The sequence below is a fragment of the Monodon monoceros genome, unplaced genomic scaffold, assembly GCF_005190385.1.
Source record: "Monodon monoceros isolate NGI ecotype Baffin Bay Population unplaced genomic scaffold, NGI_Narwhal_1 Super_Scaffold_15, whole genome shotgun sequence".
Taxonomy (NCBI): Eukaryota; Metazoa; Chordata; class Mammalia; order Artiodactyla; family Monodontidae; genus Monodon; species Monodon monoceros.
Window position 1 is genome coordinate 55,937,949 of NW_021703771.1, and position 20,625 is coordinate 55,958,573.

The 20,625-nt window shown below is 34.9% G+C and overlaps 1 protein-coding gene across 1 annotated transcript in view; it reads left to right on the forward strand.

Moving 5' to 3' along the window:
• LAMA2 (laminin subunit alpha 2) overlaps positions 1–20,625 on the forward strand; it is a 448,946-nt gene that overhangs the window by 130,157 nt on the left and 298,164 nt on the right. The window contains exons 9-11 of the mRNA XM_029224020.1: positions 949–1,109; positions 13,585–13,725; positions 16,074–16,247. Of these exons, the coding sequence (XP_029079853.1) occupies positions 949–1,109; positions 13,585–13,725; positions 16,074–16,247 (476 nt within the window). The remainder of the gene's footprint in view (positions 1–948; positions 1,110–13,584; positions 13,726–16,073; positions 16,248–20,625) is intronic.

Here is a 20,625-nt window from a genome sequence, read left to right on the forward strand (position 1 = left end):
TTTTTCTCCCTTCTTTTGTTTTTCGAGTGGACTATATTTTACTGATTTGCTCTTATATTTTTCCAGATTTTGAAGGTCAATAACTTGTATTCTTTCATGTGTTTTTTTTCTATTTTTCTAATCAAAGACAAGAATAAAAATTGTCTCTTGCATTTCTCTATTTAAAATAAGCATACTTAAATGGCTATTTCCCTCCTCTATTCCTTTTTATCCCCCAAATATGTATTCCCATGAACACCCTCAGTCTCTTTTAAAAATTTACTTTATTGAAGTATAGTTGATTTACAATGTTGTGTAAATCACAGCCAAGTGATTCAGTTATAGGTATATATATACATTCCTTTTCATGTTCCTTTATATTATGGTTTATCACAGGATATTAAATATAGTTCCCTGTGCTATACAGTAGGACCTTGTTGTTTATCCATTCTCTATATAAATAGTTTGCATCTGCTAATCCCAAACTCCCAGTCCATCCTTCCCCCAACCCTCTGTCGCTTGGCAACCACAAATCTGTTCTCTAGGTCTGTGAGTCTGTTTCTGTTTGGTAGATAAGTTCATTTATGACATATTTTAGATTCCACATATAAGTGAAATCATATGGTATTTGTCTTTCTCTTTCTGACTTACTTCACTTAGTATGATAATCTAATTGTACCCATGTTGTTGCAAATGACATTATTTCATTCTTTTTATGGCTGAGTAATATTCCATTTTATATATGTACCACATCTTCTTTATCCATTCATTTGTCGATGGACATTTAGGTTGAACACCCTTAGTCTTTTTCTTTGTTGTACTTAGTGATGTTGTACTTAGATGATTGTTGTTAGGGTTATTTTTCAAGTAGTATATTTTTATGCCCAAGGCACTTTCCCATCTTGTGATAGTCTGAGGGGGGTTATGAGTCAGTTAGAAAATATTGATATGTGTCTCATCTACCATTAGGTCTGGCACCTGGGTCCTGTCATTGCAAACCTGGCTTCAGAGGGGTGAGCTGTGATCGGTGTGCCAGGGGCTACACTGGCTACCCAGACTGCAAACCCTGTAATTGCAGTGGTGCAGGGAGCACAAATGAGGACCCTTGTTTTGGACCCTGTAACTGCAAGGTATGTTGTTTATTCTAGTAATGTCCCATTGTTTAGAGCAAAGGTCATTTTTCTTGGTTTCTCTCATATATCTGCAGGCATTAAGCAATTGGAACGTCTGTAAATCTCCATTCTCTATTCTATTGGTGGCATTCCTGTTAAGTGTCTTTAGAACCAGGTTCACTGCAGCAAGACACATGCCATTTGTCTAAAAACCTACAAATACAGAAGATAAGTCACCTAGAGAATGTGTTATTTTATAACAAAAACAGGTTTCCCCCACTACCTATCTAGTCTGTTAATTTTAAAATACACAACAGTAAAACTAGCAATCCTTTAAATCTACTGTACACTCAAAACTACTTTAGCTTTGTATCTAATTCTGAAAATAATTCTGTCAAGGGTTTTATTCTAGATTTTTAAATAGTCTTCTGACTTTGAACCCAGATAGGCCTGAAAATACCATGTTCAAAATCCTCTGTTTAATTACCAAATAATGTGAGAAACCCTAGTGGAATTGATTAAATGCTCAATATTTCCTCCCGAGTACTTTCAGAAATTGCAACTTTATTTGTTGTATACACTCAGATAATCGTGTTAACACCAAGAGATATATTACACCTGCAGCTTATACACAAAGGGGAAACATAGAGGCAAGCCCAAGTCTAAACTGATAAAACTGATTTCCTTTAGCTATAGTAATCAGTTCCAAAACGTTCAGATCAGACAGTGTTAGCTATATTAGCTGAGAAAATAACCACTCCATTGAAAAAGTTAGCATTCCATACTGATGTAAAAATAAATGTTACTTCTTTTTTTCTTTGTTCTCAAACATAGGTGGAATCTTATTAAGAATATTTCCTTTATTAATTCATTAGTCTTCTCTAGGCAGCTGTAAATTATATGCTGATAGTTGTTATATGAGTGTGCATATGTATACAAACGTTAGACCATAAAATAAGAAGTAAATGTTAGTATTGATGTTGAGTGTTCATTTATTGGGACAGGAATGTCTGAAATAGGAAGCTAAATACTATAATAGTTATATAATAAGTATATGTTTTATCAAGGATAATTTAGGTACCTATCTTGGATAAATAAAACTCCTGTCCATATAAACAGGCAGAAAGTGTACAGTCCATGGTAAAGAGTTGCCATGTACTGATATATAGTAAATTAACTAGATTTAGTACCTTTTATTCTAATATTATCAGAAATGGAGACTTACACTTGTAGATCAAGACTGGAGTGGTCTGTGGGTGATCACTTTTTAAAGGACACCACCTATCTTCATCCTGTATGTCTTTTGGGGCGATCCTAGAGGCTCTTAATGCATCTTCTCTAATATTTACCAAATATATTTCCTGTGTGTGATGTATTCCTTTTCCAAAACTCCACAGAAATCTCTAACCTTTATCACTTGCTCAAATAAAGTACAGACACAGCTGTGCTTAAAATGGAAGAGAAACCTCCTAAGTCTCTAGAATATAGGAAATCAAACTGGACAAAAAAGAAAGGGGGCTTCCCTGGTGGTGCAGTGGTTAAGAATCTGCCTGCCAATGCAGGGGACACGTGTTCGAGCCCTGGTCCGGGAAGATCCCACATGCCGTGGTGCAACTAAGCCTGTGCACCACAACTACTGAGCCTGCACTCTAGAACTCACTAGCCACAATTACTGAGCCCACGTGCCTAGAGCCCATGCTCCGCAACAGGAGAAGCCACCACAATGAGAAGCCTGCACACCGCAACGAAGAGTAGCCCCCGCTCACTGCAGCTAGAGAAAGCCTGCGCGCAGCAATGAAGACCCAAAGCAGCCAAAAATGAATTAAAAAAAAATTATAAGAAAAAAAGAGAAAGGGAATATTGTTACACACATACTATATATAGAAGGGAGATGCCCAGTATTTTTGCGAGGAAAGAGAAACACATAAAGGAGGCAGACCCCATTCATTTTCCTTGAAAAATATATAGAGAAAGGCTAGAACAGGAGAGTTGTCACCATTAGCAGAGATCCGAGGGATAGTTCCTCGAGCCACCACCTGCTCTCTGCCTGCCTCAGTATTGCACTAAGAGTGATTATAATCCTAATAAGAAAAATGCCTTCTACAAAGTCACTTGAAGCTCTACGTAGACAATTAAAACACAACAATAAGCAATTAAGAAATCATAAAAGAGAATGAAAAATTAAGTAACTAGCATCATGAAAAGAGTTACCCTTCAACTATGTGATATTTTAAATAGATTACTATAAGTTCTTATAAACTAAATGTTTTTCGGGATAAAAACTTGCAGAAAGCAAGTCTCAGTAGATATCTACATAATTTTAAAAGTCATGAATTATATGCATGTTTAACAAAAACATGATTTGACATAGGGTTGTCAGTTGATTATTCAAAACAACATATATCAAATGCTATTTAACAGGTAAAACATTATTGAGAAGCTAAGATACTAGAGACTTAAATTCAGGTAAAGTGATATCTATAAAAGCGTTCATCTCCAAAATGTCTATTAACCAGTAAACATTTGCACATTTATTCTTTTTCACTATAATATATAACAGTTTTCCATAATTTTTTTAGAAAAAAATATTTACTGAAGTTTGTAAACATTTTAAGACAGTACTTTGTCATAAAGTCTTGGGCCTAAATTTATTTCTATTATAAATTTTAAATGACTAACATTCTATTAAAATGCAGTACTGAGAAAAGTTGACACCGCTTTTCCCATTTCTGCCATTTCACATACAAGTATTCTGGATAAAACAGAGCAAATAAATTTGCAATCACGTAGATTCAGGAAAGAAAGGGAATTTCCTAGATGTTAAACCAAAGAAGGAAGTCTGAGTTAAGCATAAACTCAAGCAAAACTGTGCAATTAAGGTCATTGGGGGGTGGGGTGGGGAGTGGGAGACTGGTCATAGTCCTAAGATGGGGGTTAAAGTTTAGAGTTTTAATGGCTTTTCTGAGACTTGACACTAGGATTTGGACTCACTGAGGGAAATTGGAACTGAATTCACTTAAGCTTAGACTCTAGAAATGTCCCCTGGCAGTGAAATAAACAGGCACGAGAAAATTGCACCTGCAAGCTAGGAGTGGCAACTAGAAAACATTCTCTTTCCTTTGGGGCTCTAGGTGGGTAAAAATAGTGCATTGTCAAACCCTCAAACCTGTGTGCCACATGGGAATGGGGTCAGTTTTATTCTCCCTTTCCGTGCTAGAATTCTTCAACAAGTCAAGCAAATGGTATTTCCACAGGAAAGAAAGTATAGCCTTAACTGACAGTGAGCTCACTGGAAAGCAGTATACTGCACAAAAGGAAAACAACTACAAAAGGGAATCAGAAGCCATAAAATTCAGAATCTTTGTACACTAAAAACTAAAAAAAATAGGATAGTCTAAAAAAATTATATAAACAAAATATGTAATCATAATTTTATAATATAAATAATAGAATAAAATATGTAGAAAATGTGCAGTCATAAAAATATGACTAGAAAATAAAAGAAGAAAGAAAAAATAGGAAAAAACAACACAAAATAGGGCACTATATTAAAAGAATACGCAGGTGTGGAAAAACGTTACTGTAGTTTACTTCTAGAAATAAAAATATATGTAGTCATTGAAATTTAAAATTCAGTAAATGGGTTGAACAAGAGATTAGAAACTGCTGGATAGAGAATCAGAAATACAGAATGGAGGAAATTACTTGTAAATTGTCATAGGGAGATAAAGAAATAAAAGTGTGAGATGCTAAGTGGCATGGCTGATAGAATGATAAAAAAAAAAAAACATAAAATTTAGCAGGACTGGCCAAAGAAGAGATTAGATGAAATTGGGGAGAAACAATATTCAAGAAATAATGAAGGAGTAAAGAATTATGTAGAATTAAAATTATACACCCTTTGAAGAAGATAAAAAAAAAAAAAAGACCACCAGCAGGTCTTATAGTAGAAACCCTGCCCGCTAGTCAAGACAAAGAGAAAAATATTGAAACTAGAGACAAATATCAGATTATTGTGTTTCCCACTAATAGTCCAACTTCACTGAAAAAACTTCTCAGAATATATGTACTTTAGTCAAAGAATTTTGAACCCAGAAGAGTTTCACTGGATTGCAGAATACAAGAATCAGTTTATAAAAAGCAGTAGCATTTCTATACACTAGTGATAACCAATTAGGAAATGTAATAAAAATATTTAGAATAGTAACAAAACTATGTGGTGCTTAGAAATAAATGTCTCAAGTACAGGTATTTTTTAAAAGATTATTGAAGACCATAAAGTAATATTTAAAATGGGGAGATAGCTGCTAATATCAAGTGCTGGTGAAAATCTGGAGAAATGGAAATGCTATTATTAGGATGAACTAGTACCACTACTTAGGAGGCCAATATGGCATTATCTAGTATCATTAAAGATATTAAAAACCTGTCAGCCAGCAACTCAATATCTAGATGTTTACCCCAAAAGAATCTTATATAACATGTATAAAGAGACATATAAAAGCATGTACAAGATGTTCAACATAGACCTACTTGTTATAATGAAAATTAGGAAAAATCTAAATATCCATAAAGAAGAAAAAATAAATTATAATATATTCATGTAATCTGGTACAAGAAACAACTCGAGTGAGTGAAATAGGTCTTATGTGTAAAAACACTGATAAATTTCAGGTGAAGTGAAGGAAAAAAATGCCATTATGTTATCATTTATGTAAAGTTGTAAAACATAAAACATTCTGTGAGCACACAAATATAAATTTTAAAAATTTAAATACACTGATATTATGTGTACTAATTTCAGAATAATAGTTAACTCTAGAGAAAGAGGGAAAGGAATAGGATAGAAGTGCAGTGAGAGAAGTGAGATTCAAATGTGCTTAAGTTTTATTTCTTTAAAAATATAACTGAAGCACACTTGGGAAAACATTCATATTTTTTGCCTCTAGGTTGTGGGTAGTGGATAATTATCATATTATATGTACTTTTCTAATGCTTTAAAATAATTCCAGATTTAAACTTTCTCTAATTGAAGGAAAAAAAGGATTTCCTGATTTAAAAAGAGGTGAACAAAATTTCTCACTTAATACACTGTCAAATACTATTACCTCTACACATAAGATTTTCTGTTATAACCTTCTTTAGATAATGATATTACTGAGTACCCCATCCTAATTATATTTCAAAATATGAAAACAATGCAACACAAAAATATTTGCTAATTGTTATGCATTATTAAAAATTTGAAAATTCCTCTCTCTTCTGGTAAATTACAAGAGATAAGACAATCTCAGATATATGACAAATCAAGTAAATGTACATACTGTTCTGACTCTTGGTATTTGTTCATTTTAAGTACTACATGCTAAAAATTGGCTCTTTTGAAGTTTGGCATCATATTATGTATCCAAAGTCAGTTGGATTGCAGGCTCTGGTAAATAATATAAATAGACATTGATCTAGGTAGGAACATGTGCTTTTATTTTTATCAAAGTCATAATGGAAAGATAAACAGTGAAGTAAAAGACTAGAAATCAAAATCTGTATTTTCATCTTGTTTTGCTTTGGGTTTATTATTGCACTTTACATTAAGTTCTTACTGACGCACAAAATGATGTGATCTGACCTTGGTTTACCTCGCCAGAATATTCTTGAGCTTCAGCCACTGTCTTCCAGCCTTGCTTAAATTTCTTGAGTCATCAACCTCTTTCTAACTCTGGAATTTTACAGATTCCGTTCAGACTGCTGGGAAACCCTCACTCTGACCTTTTCCCTTTGCTTACCTAGGCATTTTTCAAGGCTCAGTTCCACTTCTCAGCAAAGCTATCCTTTATCCCCCGGTATAAATCGTTCTTCTGCCATAGTCACTTGTCACCTGTTTCTTTTCCTTTATGATCTTTTCACAATTTGCAATCTATTTAATGTCTTTTGCACCGCTGTGATGACATCAATTCTGTATATTTTCTTCATCTTTAAAAAAATAAGAGGATAACACAGTGGCTCATACATAAAAAAGAAGGAAAGGAGAAAACTAAAAAAAGTGTGAAGCTTTGACAGTTGCTTAAACTGTCTGATTCATATTTCTTAATCCATAAAGTGATACTAAATCTTTCTTGCCCAGCTCTCAATAGGTGTAATTATAACATTGAAGCCCTGTGCAAATATAAAGTATAATCATAAATACCTGCTGGATTAATTTTTTGATTATTTTATATTGTTTTTTACAAGTAGAGATGTTTCCATTATTTTCCCCAATGGGACTTTTATGGTGTGTGCTAATATTTTTATTGGTTTGAGTTTCCCTCCTCTTTTCCGTTTATGTACAGGAATGATTACCTCTTTAACTTGTTAGGCTCGAACCCAGGGCATTTTTACAAGAGGCATTCGATTTATATATTTGATCCAAAATCTAAATTACAGATGTAAAATTTTTAGCATTAAAGGTATATACCAGAATTTGTCTCTTGCAACAGTTACAGTTCAAAAATATTAATTGTTTTTTCTAATATTAAAAGTTAAGGTTGTAAAAAGTGAGAACTAAATTTTCATTTATTTTCTTCTCTCTCTCACCCACCAAGTATTTATTATTTAGCCTTGGAACAGTATATTTAAAGAGTAAACACTCAAGAAATAATGCTAATTATCTAATTATCCTTCTTTTGTTAACTTCTTTTAATGCTAGGATACATTAGAATGAAGGCCATAACAGGAAAATCTGTAATTGACTACAAACACCCCAATAAACAAGCATGACTGCAAAATTTCTGAAGCACTTATCACAAAAAATAACTTAAATGTCAGTGGAGATATTCCTGGAAACTTTGTCAATAGAATTCCCAGTTGGCTAACAATCACAGATAAACATGTACTGTTGAAGTTGTTCCTAATTTATAAGAAGGTGGCTTCATAAGAAAGAATACAGGGGAACTATTGTGACTGTATTTCTCAAGAGAGAAACTGCTAAGGAAACTATAGCAAAAATAAAACTGATGTCAACCCAACAATATGTCACTTCAAGAAAAAAGAACCTAGTCAGATTTTTCTAATTCAACTTTGTTTTTAGGAAAAAAAAGTACTAAAGACAAAAAGGACAGTTATTACATAAATTTTTTATAGAATAGGCCACAAAATATCTAATTAGATACTCAGCTAAATATGTTCAACAGAAATATGTATATAAAGCACATATTTCTCTCTAAGGGGATGAAAATTTGTTCTTGGGGGCAAAAATATCATATCCATTTTATGTATAAGGCAAACATATTCACACAGTACATCAGCACATGCAGTATATCTGTAGAATTAAAATTTCATGGTGGAGATGATTATGAAAAAAATGACTAAAGAGGCTCCTTAGGAATAAGATAATAAAAACTAGGTTGAGAACCACTGGTCTGAAGTGACACTTTTTATTATCACGATACATAAGAGAATAAAAATATTTATTATGTGGATTAATATTTGACAATGAAAAAATAATTAACTCTTATTAGTTCTGTTTAATTTTTGTTAATATAACCAACTGGAGTAATGGTTTAGAAATGAAAAAACTAGAATATTTGTTTTTAGGAAAATATGGTCATATAAGGGAATGTTAATCTCTAGAGTGGAAGTCTGAGCATTCTGGAAATTAAGTCTGGAGCATTCTGGAAATTACCTATTTCATAGGTTTAGGTATAAAAATAACCATTAAATTTGTAAATTAGAATCACTATTGAACTCTAAATAAATAAAATATTAAAATAAATATACTGGATTGACAAGAGCTATCCATTTGAAATGCTGAGACAGAGAATAGATTAGACCCCATTTTGTTTAGATAAACAGTTAAAACAACTTTTAAAATTTGTATTAAATTACATGTTAACAATTCTTTTTAAAGTTGATCCGTACAAAGAAGTGATAGAATAATAGCTAAAGGAAAGAGAAGTCTCATAATGACTAAAATAGTATTTGGGCTAGAAGTCACAGACTCTCACCATCATTATTAGGTATTCAGGATCAATTGTTTTCACATCTGTGCTTTAGCGACTGAGTTGGATGGTGACACATTATAAGGTATTTGCCTTTGAAGATCTTAGTAATATAAGTGGCAAGAAAAGAACAAAAACGATGGTTTTACTGTTTGGATTGATTGATTGATTTAAAAGATCTACAATAGACATTCTTACATCTGTGAACATTCTAATTAAAGAGAACAATGCTGCAGTAGCCTATTTTACTCCTATCATACAAACCTTGGGATACATCTTTTTCTTTCAGCCTTGTGGCTTCTCTGTGTTATTCTTCCTTCAGGGGGTTGGAGAACTTTGGTCATAAATCTGGTGTCAGATCCAGAGCACGTACTCAATACTCCTCTTAGGGCAGTAACTCCCTTGTGCCTTATATTATACTTCTTTGTCCACATTCTTACTTCTTTTGCTATAATTGTCTTGAGGGCATTTTTTATATTCCCTCTGGCATTTCATATAATGCCTTATATGTAGTAGCTCAGCTATGATTTGATGAATGAATAATTACAGAGAATAAAAAAACAGTGAGAAGTGATATACAGAGCATTTATTAATAATTTGATATTGATAGCAAAGGAAATTAAAATGCTTAACGAACTTACCCATAAAACTTACCCATCAAGCTGAAAATAAATTAGGAATACAATGAGGGGTTGCTTCATGGATGACAGTTGTTGATGGGTCATAAAGAAGTTTTGAAAAAGCAGTTATGCACCTGGGAACCCATAAAAAGAATTGAGACCCAAGCTTCCAAGATCACATGTATTAGCAAACTACTAGAAAGTGGGGAACCTCTGTCTCTATGAAGGTTCAATAAAAGTCCTGGAACACCATGCTTCTGTGTTTGAATTGTGCCACTCTAAAAATCTAAAATTTATTAAATATCAAACTGTAATGTCCTCTAGTAATCACTGTTTTAAAACTAGTATCTTTTTAAAGAAAACTCTGGAGACACAATCCTTCAATAAGAAATTACTTAGATATATACTCTCCCAAGGGAGATTAGAAAACTAAAAAGGGAGTAGAACTTGATATAACTAATTAATTCTATACATGTCCAGAAAGCAGAGTGCTAGGGAGCTAAAAAGATGTTCTCCCTGATTCTTCATTTTCCTACCAGCTTCAAGAGGCTCTTTAACCAGTCCATAAGGACACACATATAGGTACTATATCTACCATATTTACTATTTAGTGTTGGCTTAATATTCAACTGTAGTAGAGCTAGAGAAAAGTCAGAACCAAGAACTTCTCAACTGAATGAGCCTAGCTCAATCTGATTAGGAGCTAGAGAAAGTATGAAATAAAGAAAAAGTATGGTATAGATAGACTCAGGACTGAAAAAGTAGAAGTCTAGAAACTTAAAGTGGTGGCTTCAAGCTGGGATGCTATACAATATTATATAAGGTCTTTGCAAATTTATGAGTTGATAATTGCTTGTGAAGAGGGTTGAAGTGAATTGAGTGTAGGATTAGCTTGAGGACCTGTAGCGGGATCTAAAATATTTTGCCTCAAAGATTTGTCACAATAAACAAAATAAAACTACCAGTTGGCTAACCTGTTTTTATAGGTGTAGACATCCTGTTATCTTTACGGTGGTGTGTTGGGGGACCCAAGACAACACTCATTTTCAATGATTCACTAGAAGGATTCAGAACTCTGAAAAGCTGTTTTACTTGTGGCTTATTAAAGTGAAAAGGATACAGATTAAAATCAGCAAAGACAAAAGGTGCATAGGGAAGAATCAAGAAGAGGCCAAGCACAAACTTCCAGTTATCCTCTCCCAGTAAAATCATACATACATAATTCTCCCAGCGACAGTATGTAACAACACATATGAGGTATTACCAACCAGGAGAACTCACCCAAGTCTTGGTGTCCAGGGTTTTTATTGGGGGTCAATTCAGTAGATATGGAGTCCTCATATAACTGGCCTTATTTACTCAGTCTCCAGTAACCCCAGAAGTCAAACTAAGTTTTGAATTATTTCTTATTCCTAATACTTTACTAACATAGGCCTCCATTCTGTCCCCTCCAACAGGTCGAATTTTTAAACCATGCTCCAAAGTTTAAGTCAAATTCCACTCTTTCATAAATCCTCCTCAAGCCTTCATAGCAGAAACTAGCCCCTCCTCCTCTGGGTTGCCATAATTTACTTTATTTCTGAGATGATCTTTTTTTTTTTTTTTTGTGCGGTACACGGGCCTCTCACTGTTGTGGCCTCTCCAGTTGCAGAGCACAGGCTCCTGATGCGCAGGCTCAGCGGCCATGGCTAACAGGCCCAGCTGCTCCGCGGCATGTGGGAACTTCCCGGACCGGGGCACGAACCCGTGTCCCCTGCATCGGCAGGCGGACTCTCAACCACTGCGCCACCAGGGAAGCCCTGAGATGACCTTTTCATATTCCACCTTGCATTAAGGTTGATTGTAAATGTATCTTTTTACCCAACTCTAGATGCTGGCTTGTAAAAACAGAGACCTTGACTCACCAATCTTTATAGTCCCTAGAATGTCTACCCTAATGTGATGCTTCGGTTTACTAAATTAAATTGAATATTGCTATTATTTAATCATTACTTTTCAAGGTCATATTGCCAGGCGAAAATGTTGTTACAGAAAATGTAACTGATGTCTAAAACTTTCTAATTGTTGAACTCAGTCTGAATCTCAGAAAAGTGGTATTCCAAGCTTTCAAATTAGAGTAAATGAAAGTAGATTAGACCAACCACGTAAGAACACAGTGTACAGAACAGCTGTACTCTGTCTTCAACAGGATAAACTAAATTATGATTATAGATATGTTTCATCTTTCCTGCCTGTGTACTCTTCTGAAGATGCTCTCAACTTCAGGGTTTGGGGGATTTATTTGTCACCTTAGGTCTGAAATTAGTTTGATTAGTTTTGTTGACATCTACCATCTCAAAAAATCTGAAATTTACCTTAGAAACAAAAACTAGCAAAAATATCATTGCAGTCATTAAATCTGTGTACATATTGTGAGGCTAAAGTTTGACACATGAAACGGGCCTAGAGATGCCTCTTTGTTTAGGCTCCCGGCAATGTAGAAATGGTTAAGGTGGTAAATAACTCATAGAAATTGAGCCCAAAAGTTACTTTCAAATAAATTCTCTTGGATACAAGGAGAACTTTTTTGTTTATTTTTTATAAATTTGTCTATTTTTTTCTCTACTGTTCTTCCCTCTTCTCTCTTTCCCCCATGTTCTCAGATTTTATTATCCCATCTTCTGACCAATCTTGCTTTATTCAAAAATGTTTTTATGAAACATCTACTAGGTGAAAAATATGACCACCAAGAGACTTATTTAAACTTAATAAAGTTTTATTAAGCTAGTGCTCAGTGTTGTACCAGGAACACTGCCATTTTCTGGTACTATAGAGGTAAGTAAGACAGGGTTCTACCTGAACGGATTATGGTATGTAGCTAGAGAGAATAATCTTAGAAGATACAGCAGTACATTTTTGTGGTTAGAACAGAGCAATGTGTAAAGGGCAATGGGAACACATTTGAGAGAGAAGTTAGTTCTCTAAGGAAAAGGAAAGCTTCAGAATTGAAGTAATAAGGGAATTCAAGGAAGAGCGAGAATGTGGAGCAATTTCTTGTGTGGGGAATATTGAGGATCTGTTTCCTGGACAGCAGGGAACTTTCATTGAGAAGACATTAGTCAAGATTAACCATTCTTTAAGTTGAGAGATTACACCCTTCCCAGCTTTTCATCGTATAGTCAGCTTTCCCTGGCTTGAATCCCACCTATAAACAAATAATTTTTCAGTGTATTGGGCCTAGGATTAATGAAACCAATTTGGAGAGCAGTCACTGAATGAGAACTATTTTTTCCCATAATGTTACTATATGATTAACTGGCTATACCAACGAGTTAAAGGAAACACTGAAAATTAACCAGAGAATATTTTCCTCCCTTCCTACTGGATCTCACCAGGGAAGTAGTATAACTAACTGCCCCAGTGTCTCTACCTGTCAGATTCTTACGCTTGCTTCAAATATATGTAGTTTTCATATGTGGAGTGAAAAGTATTTTACCGTCTGTGTAATTTCAATGTTCGATTCTACATCCATGTATCAGCTTAATGTCTTTTATTTTTATCATATATCATGTGTTCCTAAGAGGAAGTACTTCAACAGCATAGAGCGGTAAATAGTAAACCAAATGTCTAACTTATTGCTGTATTTATCATGACATTTACTCCATGCCCTTGACAGAGATGAAGATCAAATTGTAACTTACTGCAGTAGATTAGAATCCAAATTATTTCCCATCAGCGTGGTTAGGACAGCATACAACTTAATAAGAAGCTTTTGAGAAGATTTTTAAAAATATCATTATACTTTAAATAAGGCTAAGAGGTAAAATGAAGAATAGAAAGCTTATATTTTTCATAAACAGAAATAGACAATGCTCCATTTTGAAGGGCACCTCTGTTGCTAACCCACCTCTCTATTTATAGGAAAATGTCGAAGGAGGAGACTGTAGTCGCTGCAAATTCGGCTTCTTCAATTTGCAAGAGGATAATCATAGAGGTTGTGATGAGTGTTTCTGTTCAGGGGTTTCAGACAGATGTCAGAGCTCCTACTGGACCTATGGCAATGTAAGCAACAGACTTTGAATCGTATGTGCTGCTCCACGGGGCTTCTTGCTATTGTTTTCCTTCTGTAAGAAATTAATTTTTTTCTTGTAGTGAGCTTCTACTTAAACTTATCATGAAGAAGTGATAGAATTTTCTTTCAAATGCTAGTTGTGCCTCTTTGACCAAAGCCTTTAGGATTTTATTTGTACCGATGTGTAGACTGGAACCTCTTAGAATAAGTCAACACTAGCCTTTCCGGTGTCCATGATTATTATGTGAAGCAATAACGGAATTAATGTTGCTTTAGCCTCAAGGGCAGATGATTCAACAGAGAAAACATCAGATTGTGCTATGAAGGATTATGTATTTCACTCACCAGTATTTTTGGGATACCTATTAATAAAAACTCCTTTAATAACTATATACATGGTACATATTACCCACCAGCCTTTAGTCGTGATTTGATGTTGCCAGGGCCCTTTCTTCGTTAAAACAAGACACTGAATTTGAACAATACCTTCATTCTTAATTGATTTGAAAAAGTTCAAATTATTACCTGTTTAGTAGTTACTGGGATATTCTTCCTCTACCATAAACATAAACATGTTTCCCTTCCCACCTTCACTGCTCATCTTACTCCCATTGCCTTTTCAACCCTCCACAGACAGTGATTTGTCTCCTTATAAAAGAGGACCTTTGGGAATTTCAAATAGCCTATGTGGCAGCACTTAGGAGTACAGAGTAGCAGGAAACAGGCTGGGGAAAGAAAGAGAAACCTACAGAGTGAATGAGAAACTGTACCACATAGGGCTGAGTTTACTGAGAAGTTGAGTTCTTATCCTTGGAGAGTCATTGGAGGATTTTAGCAGGAGACTGTTATGATTAGGGTTGGTTTTTACAAAGATCACTATTTTAATAAAACTGTCTTCCAAACACTACTCTCGCCTTTCAACTTCAGTCAGCTAACTAATCCTTAACACAACTATGAAAATTTTCTCTGCCTGTATTGCTTTTAAAGTCTGAAATATTATGAGTAGTTTCTGATTGTATTCTCATACCTAAATTTGAATCTATACATACTTTATCAAATGCATAGCTTTTGGAGCAGATTATGTAGAACCAACAACATATGAACATCTAGTCTAACTTCTTTCTTTTGTTTGTAGAGTCGCACCTCACCCTCTAGACTGTTCCATTAATGTACTAAAGTTTTATGTTTAGCAGAGGAACAGAGGTAGAACTCAGCCTTGTTCTTCAGAAACTAGGTCCATTGATATTTGCATTTCAGTAGGTCTTCTGGAAAGAACTTTCTCTGAATCTCACTGGGCTGTCTTAGAATGTCTGATGATGTTGTTGGAAAGGGAAGAGAAGGAAGTAATATGTATCTTGTAGTGTGGCTATCCCATAAGCTTTTACTTAATCTCTCTTTCTTTGACCAGGGCAGTCCCAGCAATTCCACAGCTTTGGGAGATGCAGAATCAAATGACCTCTACATGAAGAAATTTTTAAAAATATTTCATCCACATATTATCACCATTACCATTCTGCTCCCCATCACCTACAGCACCAAGCAGCTCACACACATCTAGTGGGCACCTGGTAGCCACAAACCCCACTATCCAGTGTTTTGTCCTGACAAGGTTGGATGGTTTTGAATTGTAGCTGTGTGCCCACCCATGGCTGGAGTATAAACATGGAAAAGCAAATCATCATGTATTCCCTAATTCCCCCTTAAAGGCTCCTCCCTTCTCTGGGCCAAGGATCTAGGCTAGGAGTTCCTACAATGCTTCCAACCTCATGGGAAGGAATAGGTACAGTATTGTGAGCTGGTAGATTCAAATGCACTTGAGCCTCAAAGTTTAAATTTAAATATATGAAAAGGAAGGAAATATTAAAGGAAAAGCTACCTTTCATTTCTTTTTTCTTCCTCTGCTTTACAAACACATACATAACACCTTTTGAAATAATTTTTTCTATACGAAACAGGAAATTACTAGTGGAGTGAAAAACATGAAAATCAAAGTTCAACTATTTGATAATTTATATAACGTGTAGTTTTGAATGAGTTTCTATTTTTAAGAAAGAAGTATTTATAATCATAATTTTAAAAAAGCACATTGGATCAATAAAAGCAGGTTACTATATCATACCGTCCAAACTCTTAGAAACATCAAGCAAAAAAATAATTGGTACCTAAAGTTGAGTACATCTGATAAGTTTAATGATATTCACAACTCTCATTTTTTCTAAACTTTCATAGTTCTTGCGTTTTTAATTTTCATAAAATGAACACTACAGGAATATGAAAGAGAAAAGAAGTGGGTGGGGTTTCTTTTCCTAAGTAACGATGGTTGTGTGTTTTCTTTAAGATACAAGACATGAGTGGCTGGTATCTGACTGACATCTCTGGCCACATTCGAGTGACTCCGCAGCAGGATGACTTAGATCCACATCAGCAGATCAGCATCAGCGGCGTGAAGGCCCGACAAGCCCTGCCCCAGAGCTACTACTGGAGCGCGCCAGCTCTGTATCTGGGAAACAAAGTAAGTCCAGATAGTGCTTGCTTCTTGCTACTTTGCTTTACTGGTCAATAAGAATAATGGGTTTTATTTAATCTTTCTTTAAAGACAGATAAAATCAAATGTATACTGTATTGAATTGCTGGAAACAGCTGAATCAGATTAAGTTGGACATTTCCACCCTGACCCGTGGGCCACAGCATCCCTACTTCACAACTCTACATAGTTGCTGTTCTGTGTCAACATTTTGAATCTACAAATAAATTAATGAAGCCTCTAGGCTATTTTTTTGCAAAACAAATTATAGATATTGGAAGAGACGGTCTTATGTTTACCTGAAATAGCTGTTTTTCTAGAGTTGTCTATGGTGCAATACTTACTGAAGTTTTTCTCATCCGTTTCTATTTCATTTCAAAACTGATATTCAAGAGAGCTACTTTTTCTACCATGTCTGATGAATGTTAACTGGAAATGAAATTTATTACACAACTAATTTAATGCTTGCCATGAAGCTTATATAAACACCATATTTCCTGGAGCTCAGGAAGAGAACTACCATAAGAGAAGTGCCAGACTGAAAGTACATGTTTGTTTCCAAGCCGACTCACACACATATAAAAACACACACAGATAAACAAATGTAGCAATCTCAGAAATGCAGGTGCTTCCCCACCCCCGACCCCAGCCTGTTGTGGATTAACTTTATCTAGATAGGTTCCTTGGCTTTTACCATTTTATTTTATTTTATTTTGCTTAACAATTTGTTGGAAACGAAATTTGATATAGTAATTCTAAGTGGGAATATTTGCTTGGTCTGTGGAACTTAATACCTTTTCAGCTAATAGTTAAGTCAGCTAATCACACCAGAAATTGTGACAGTCCGAGAAAAATTCGTTAGCAAGTTGATGCTATTTAAGCCTAGTTTTCACCTATAAGAATATAGCATTACTTTTGAAGAAATCTTCATTGATTAAATAAATTAAAATATATTAATAGTGGCGTGTGAGTATTGAGATAGAAAACCTTACTAGTTCATGTGAATGGGAACTAGTGGTTTTAGCTGACTGAAAACATTTTAATTCGTGGCCTGTTTCTTATTTTTACAAGCTTCTGAATACCATTATGAAAAATGTGTAAATGAATAAAACACATTTTCATTGAATATGCATTTTTAAAGAGACAGTGTATATTGCATAAAATTTTCTATCTGTAATAAAATCCAATTAAACTTTTACTTCAAAGCCCTTTCCAACAAGAAGTCATTCTATCCTATTCTATTTAGGAGCTTCCTGAATCCCTGACAGGAATAAAATAGCACATACGACTTGAATGTCTATAGCTTAAAATTGCCAAAAAAATAAATACATACATAAACTGTCTTTTTTCTAACTGCTCTGAGGAGTTTAGAGAAGAGCCATTGGATGAGTTTCAGAGGTCTTACTTTTCTTACAATGGAGAAATTTACTTACAGATAGTTTTTAAATAGAATATTCTTTACCATATTTTCCGTCATTTCTTCTTTGGTCATATGCTTTTTCTTTCTGTTGGCTGAAAATCAAACTGACAGAAGGAAAGCAAGCAAAAGCGATATTAAATAGCATCAGAGCAAAGGATTTGGACATCCTGTTCGTAGTTGTTGGTTCCCAAAGATAACTTCCCTTATCCTGGCTGAACTGCTTCTTATATCCACCCACAACGAAGTACTTCATGTCCCCCACAGATCATTTTCACATCAAAAAGCTGTGCTTGTCTGTGCTTCAGTTTCCATTCAGTGAACAAAATAATCATAACAGGGTGTGCAAATTGTTTGAATATGGAAGACGTTTTTTAATGTAATGTGAAATCCCTCTGTGGTTTACAGTCAGATATCTCAGTATGAATGAAACAATTTGCCTTAATAACTGAACCATATAAATTTTTGATACTACAATAATACTGCCAACTCTCACAAATTACCACAGTACATCTTAACTGTCATGTCATATCACATAAATTACAGTCATGATGACATGCTTAGCTTGGTTGATTTAATATCTTGCTAAGGAAATGGAAAATTGTAAGGCCTTGTTTGTAAATCCAGTAAAGCCATTTTTCTAAATAGTTGAGGCTAAGTTCTTTACCAGTAATTGCTGTAGGAATCAGAGCCATTGCCAGAATCTGACAGAAATAGTATATCAAGAAACTAGTACATCTGCTTAAATACAGAATTTTGTTTACATCCATGACCAGGGGGCTGTGGATACATAATCCCTCCTCTGCCTTTTTATTATTAATTCCTAAGTCAAAAAATGTATATATTTATGAGATGCTATTAGCTTTTCCTAAATATTTATATAACCAATTTTCAAACATTTTCCAAGTTACTTGGTTATAAGTCCACTTATAACAGAAGGGAGATGTGTTGTACATATTGTTATAATGAAGGTGCCACATGCCAGTCTTCCTTTTTGTTGGTAACCTAACCCCAAATAATAAAGCTATTCTCACTTGGGATACACATTGCTAACATAGAAACCTGCCTGATCATAATTAAACTCAAGAGCACTAGCCAATTTAGCACAGGAATACTTTTCATCTTAAGAAACATTTTTATTGACTACAATTCCTCTATGGACTAATGAGGAGTACATAAGTGAATATAGTTATGTATGTGGATAGTGGATGAGGCCTAGAAAAAGGTAGCACATTTTTATACTACCCATTTAAAAAATTTCCATGATCTTGTTGTCAATTGCAAGTTTTTGTGCCCAACACACAGTGAAGCCAAACAAACCAACACATCAGAGTTTGGAGCTGAGGAAGGTTTATTGCAGGGCCAAGCAAGGAGAATGGGGTGGCTCACGCTCAAAAGACCCAAACTCCTCGAAGTGATTTTAAAGGCAAAGTGATGGAGGGGAGTTGCCTGGTGTGTGATCAGCCTGTGCACAATTCTCTGATTGGTTGATGGCAAGATAACAGGGTAGTGTCACAGGGCTTAACATTATCAATCTTCAGGTTCAGTAGGTCTGGGGGCTACATGCTTATGGTCATTAAGTAGTTAACTTCTTCCATTTGGTGGGGGTTTTAGCATCTGTAAAACAACTCAGGAAATGTGCATCAGATACAGTTATCTAGGTGCTTCAGGGAGGAACTAAAGATTCTGTGACTGTCATATGGCTGATTTATTGTTTAAGTTCTTACCAATTCTCCTGGCCCAACTGCTATTTTTGTCACCACATGTTCACATCCTTTTAATCATTAATTCTTGAGCCAGGGTTTGTGACTCAGGGGAGGCCTGGGAGCCTACAGCTTTTCTACAAACAAGAGACCAGCAGAGGACATGGAGGAAGGGGTCTGTCCCGAGAAGGCCCCAGAGGGTCTTGCTGGATTACAATCTCAACTATGAGTTAGTTCCTCAACAGCAATCTTGAAAATGTTTGTTTTCTCATATGTGAGTGAGTATTTAGCACAATTGTCACAATCGAGTGTTAATTCCCTGCCCTCCTCCATTCTAGATATTCAAAGAGAATTAAGTCAGGCACCCACAGGGCTCTACTAGGCAGCAGCTTATTTTCAAAATGCTTGGCACATGTTAATGCTTAGTTTTAGGGCAGTTGTTTAAGCATGAAACTAGGCAGTAATGAAAGAGCTGGAGGACAAAGAGTCCTGCTGATTTGCTACAGGCTACAGCTATTGAGAAACAGTTTGGGTATTTCAGAGTTGGAATAATTTACTGCTTTAGGAAACTAAGTGCTATTGGAACATTGAAAGGTCATTTACTTAAGGTTACCCTAGTGGTCTGAAATAGATAGTGCAGCTTCCAAAAGCAATTCTCTTCCCATCTGTAAAGTTCCCTGAGAATCTGGCTTGGCCTATCTACTGTTCCCACATTACGATTAAGGTTTGAAAATCTCTCCCTGAGTGTTATTAAATTAATCTTGTGTGATGTGGTCTTTACAAAACAATGCTTATTTTCTACAACATTATACTATCTTTTTCTGTTTCTAGCTTAGAGAAACTTTTAAATTGTTTCATGTAGTTGCCAAGAATACCTATAGTTTAGCTTTTAAGATGCACATTATGAGTCTGCGGACAAAATAGTATCTGGTTCTAAAAGTAATCTCTGGTATTTCTTTGCTGTGTTTGCTTGACTTTCAGTTCTACCCCTAAGATCCCTAATTAAAGCTGTGGATTTGAAGGAGATTGATGTTTGAGATTTACAGGACAGGGTAGGCCTTGTTACATAAAAGGAACTAACTTCACAAATATTTTGTGATCAATGCTACATTTTTAACAACAACAGAATAGTTTTCATTAGATTGCTCAGAAATGACTCTTGAGTTGGGATTTAAGTTAGAATTGAAAGATGATTTCAATCTTGGTTAAAAAAAAAACTAAAAACTTACTAATAAGCATGATCCAC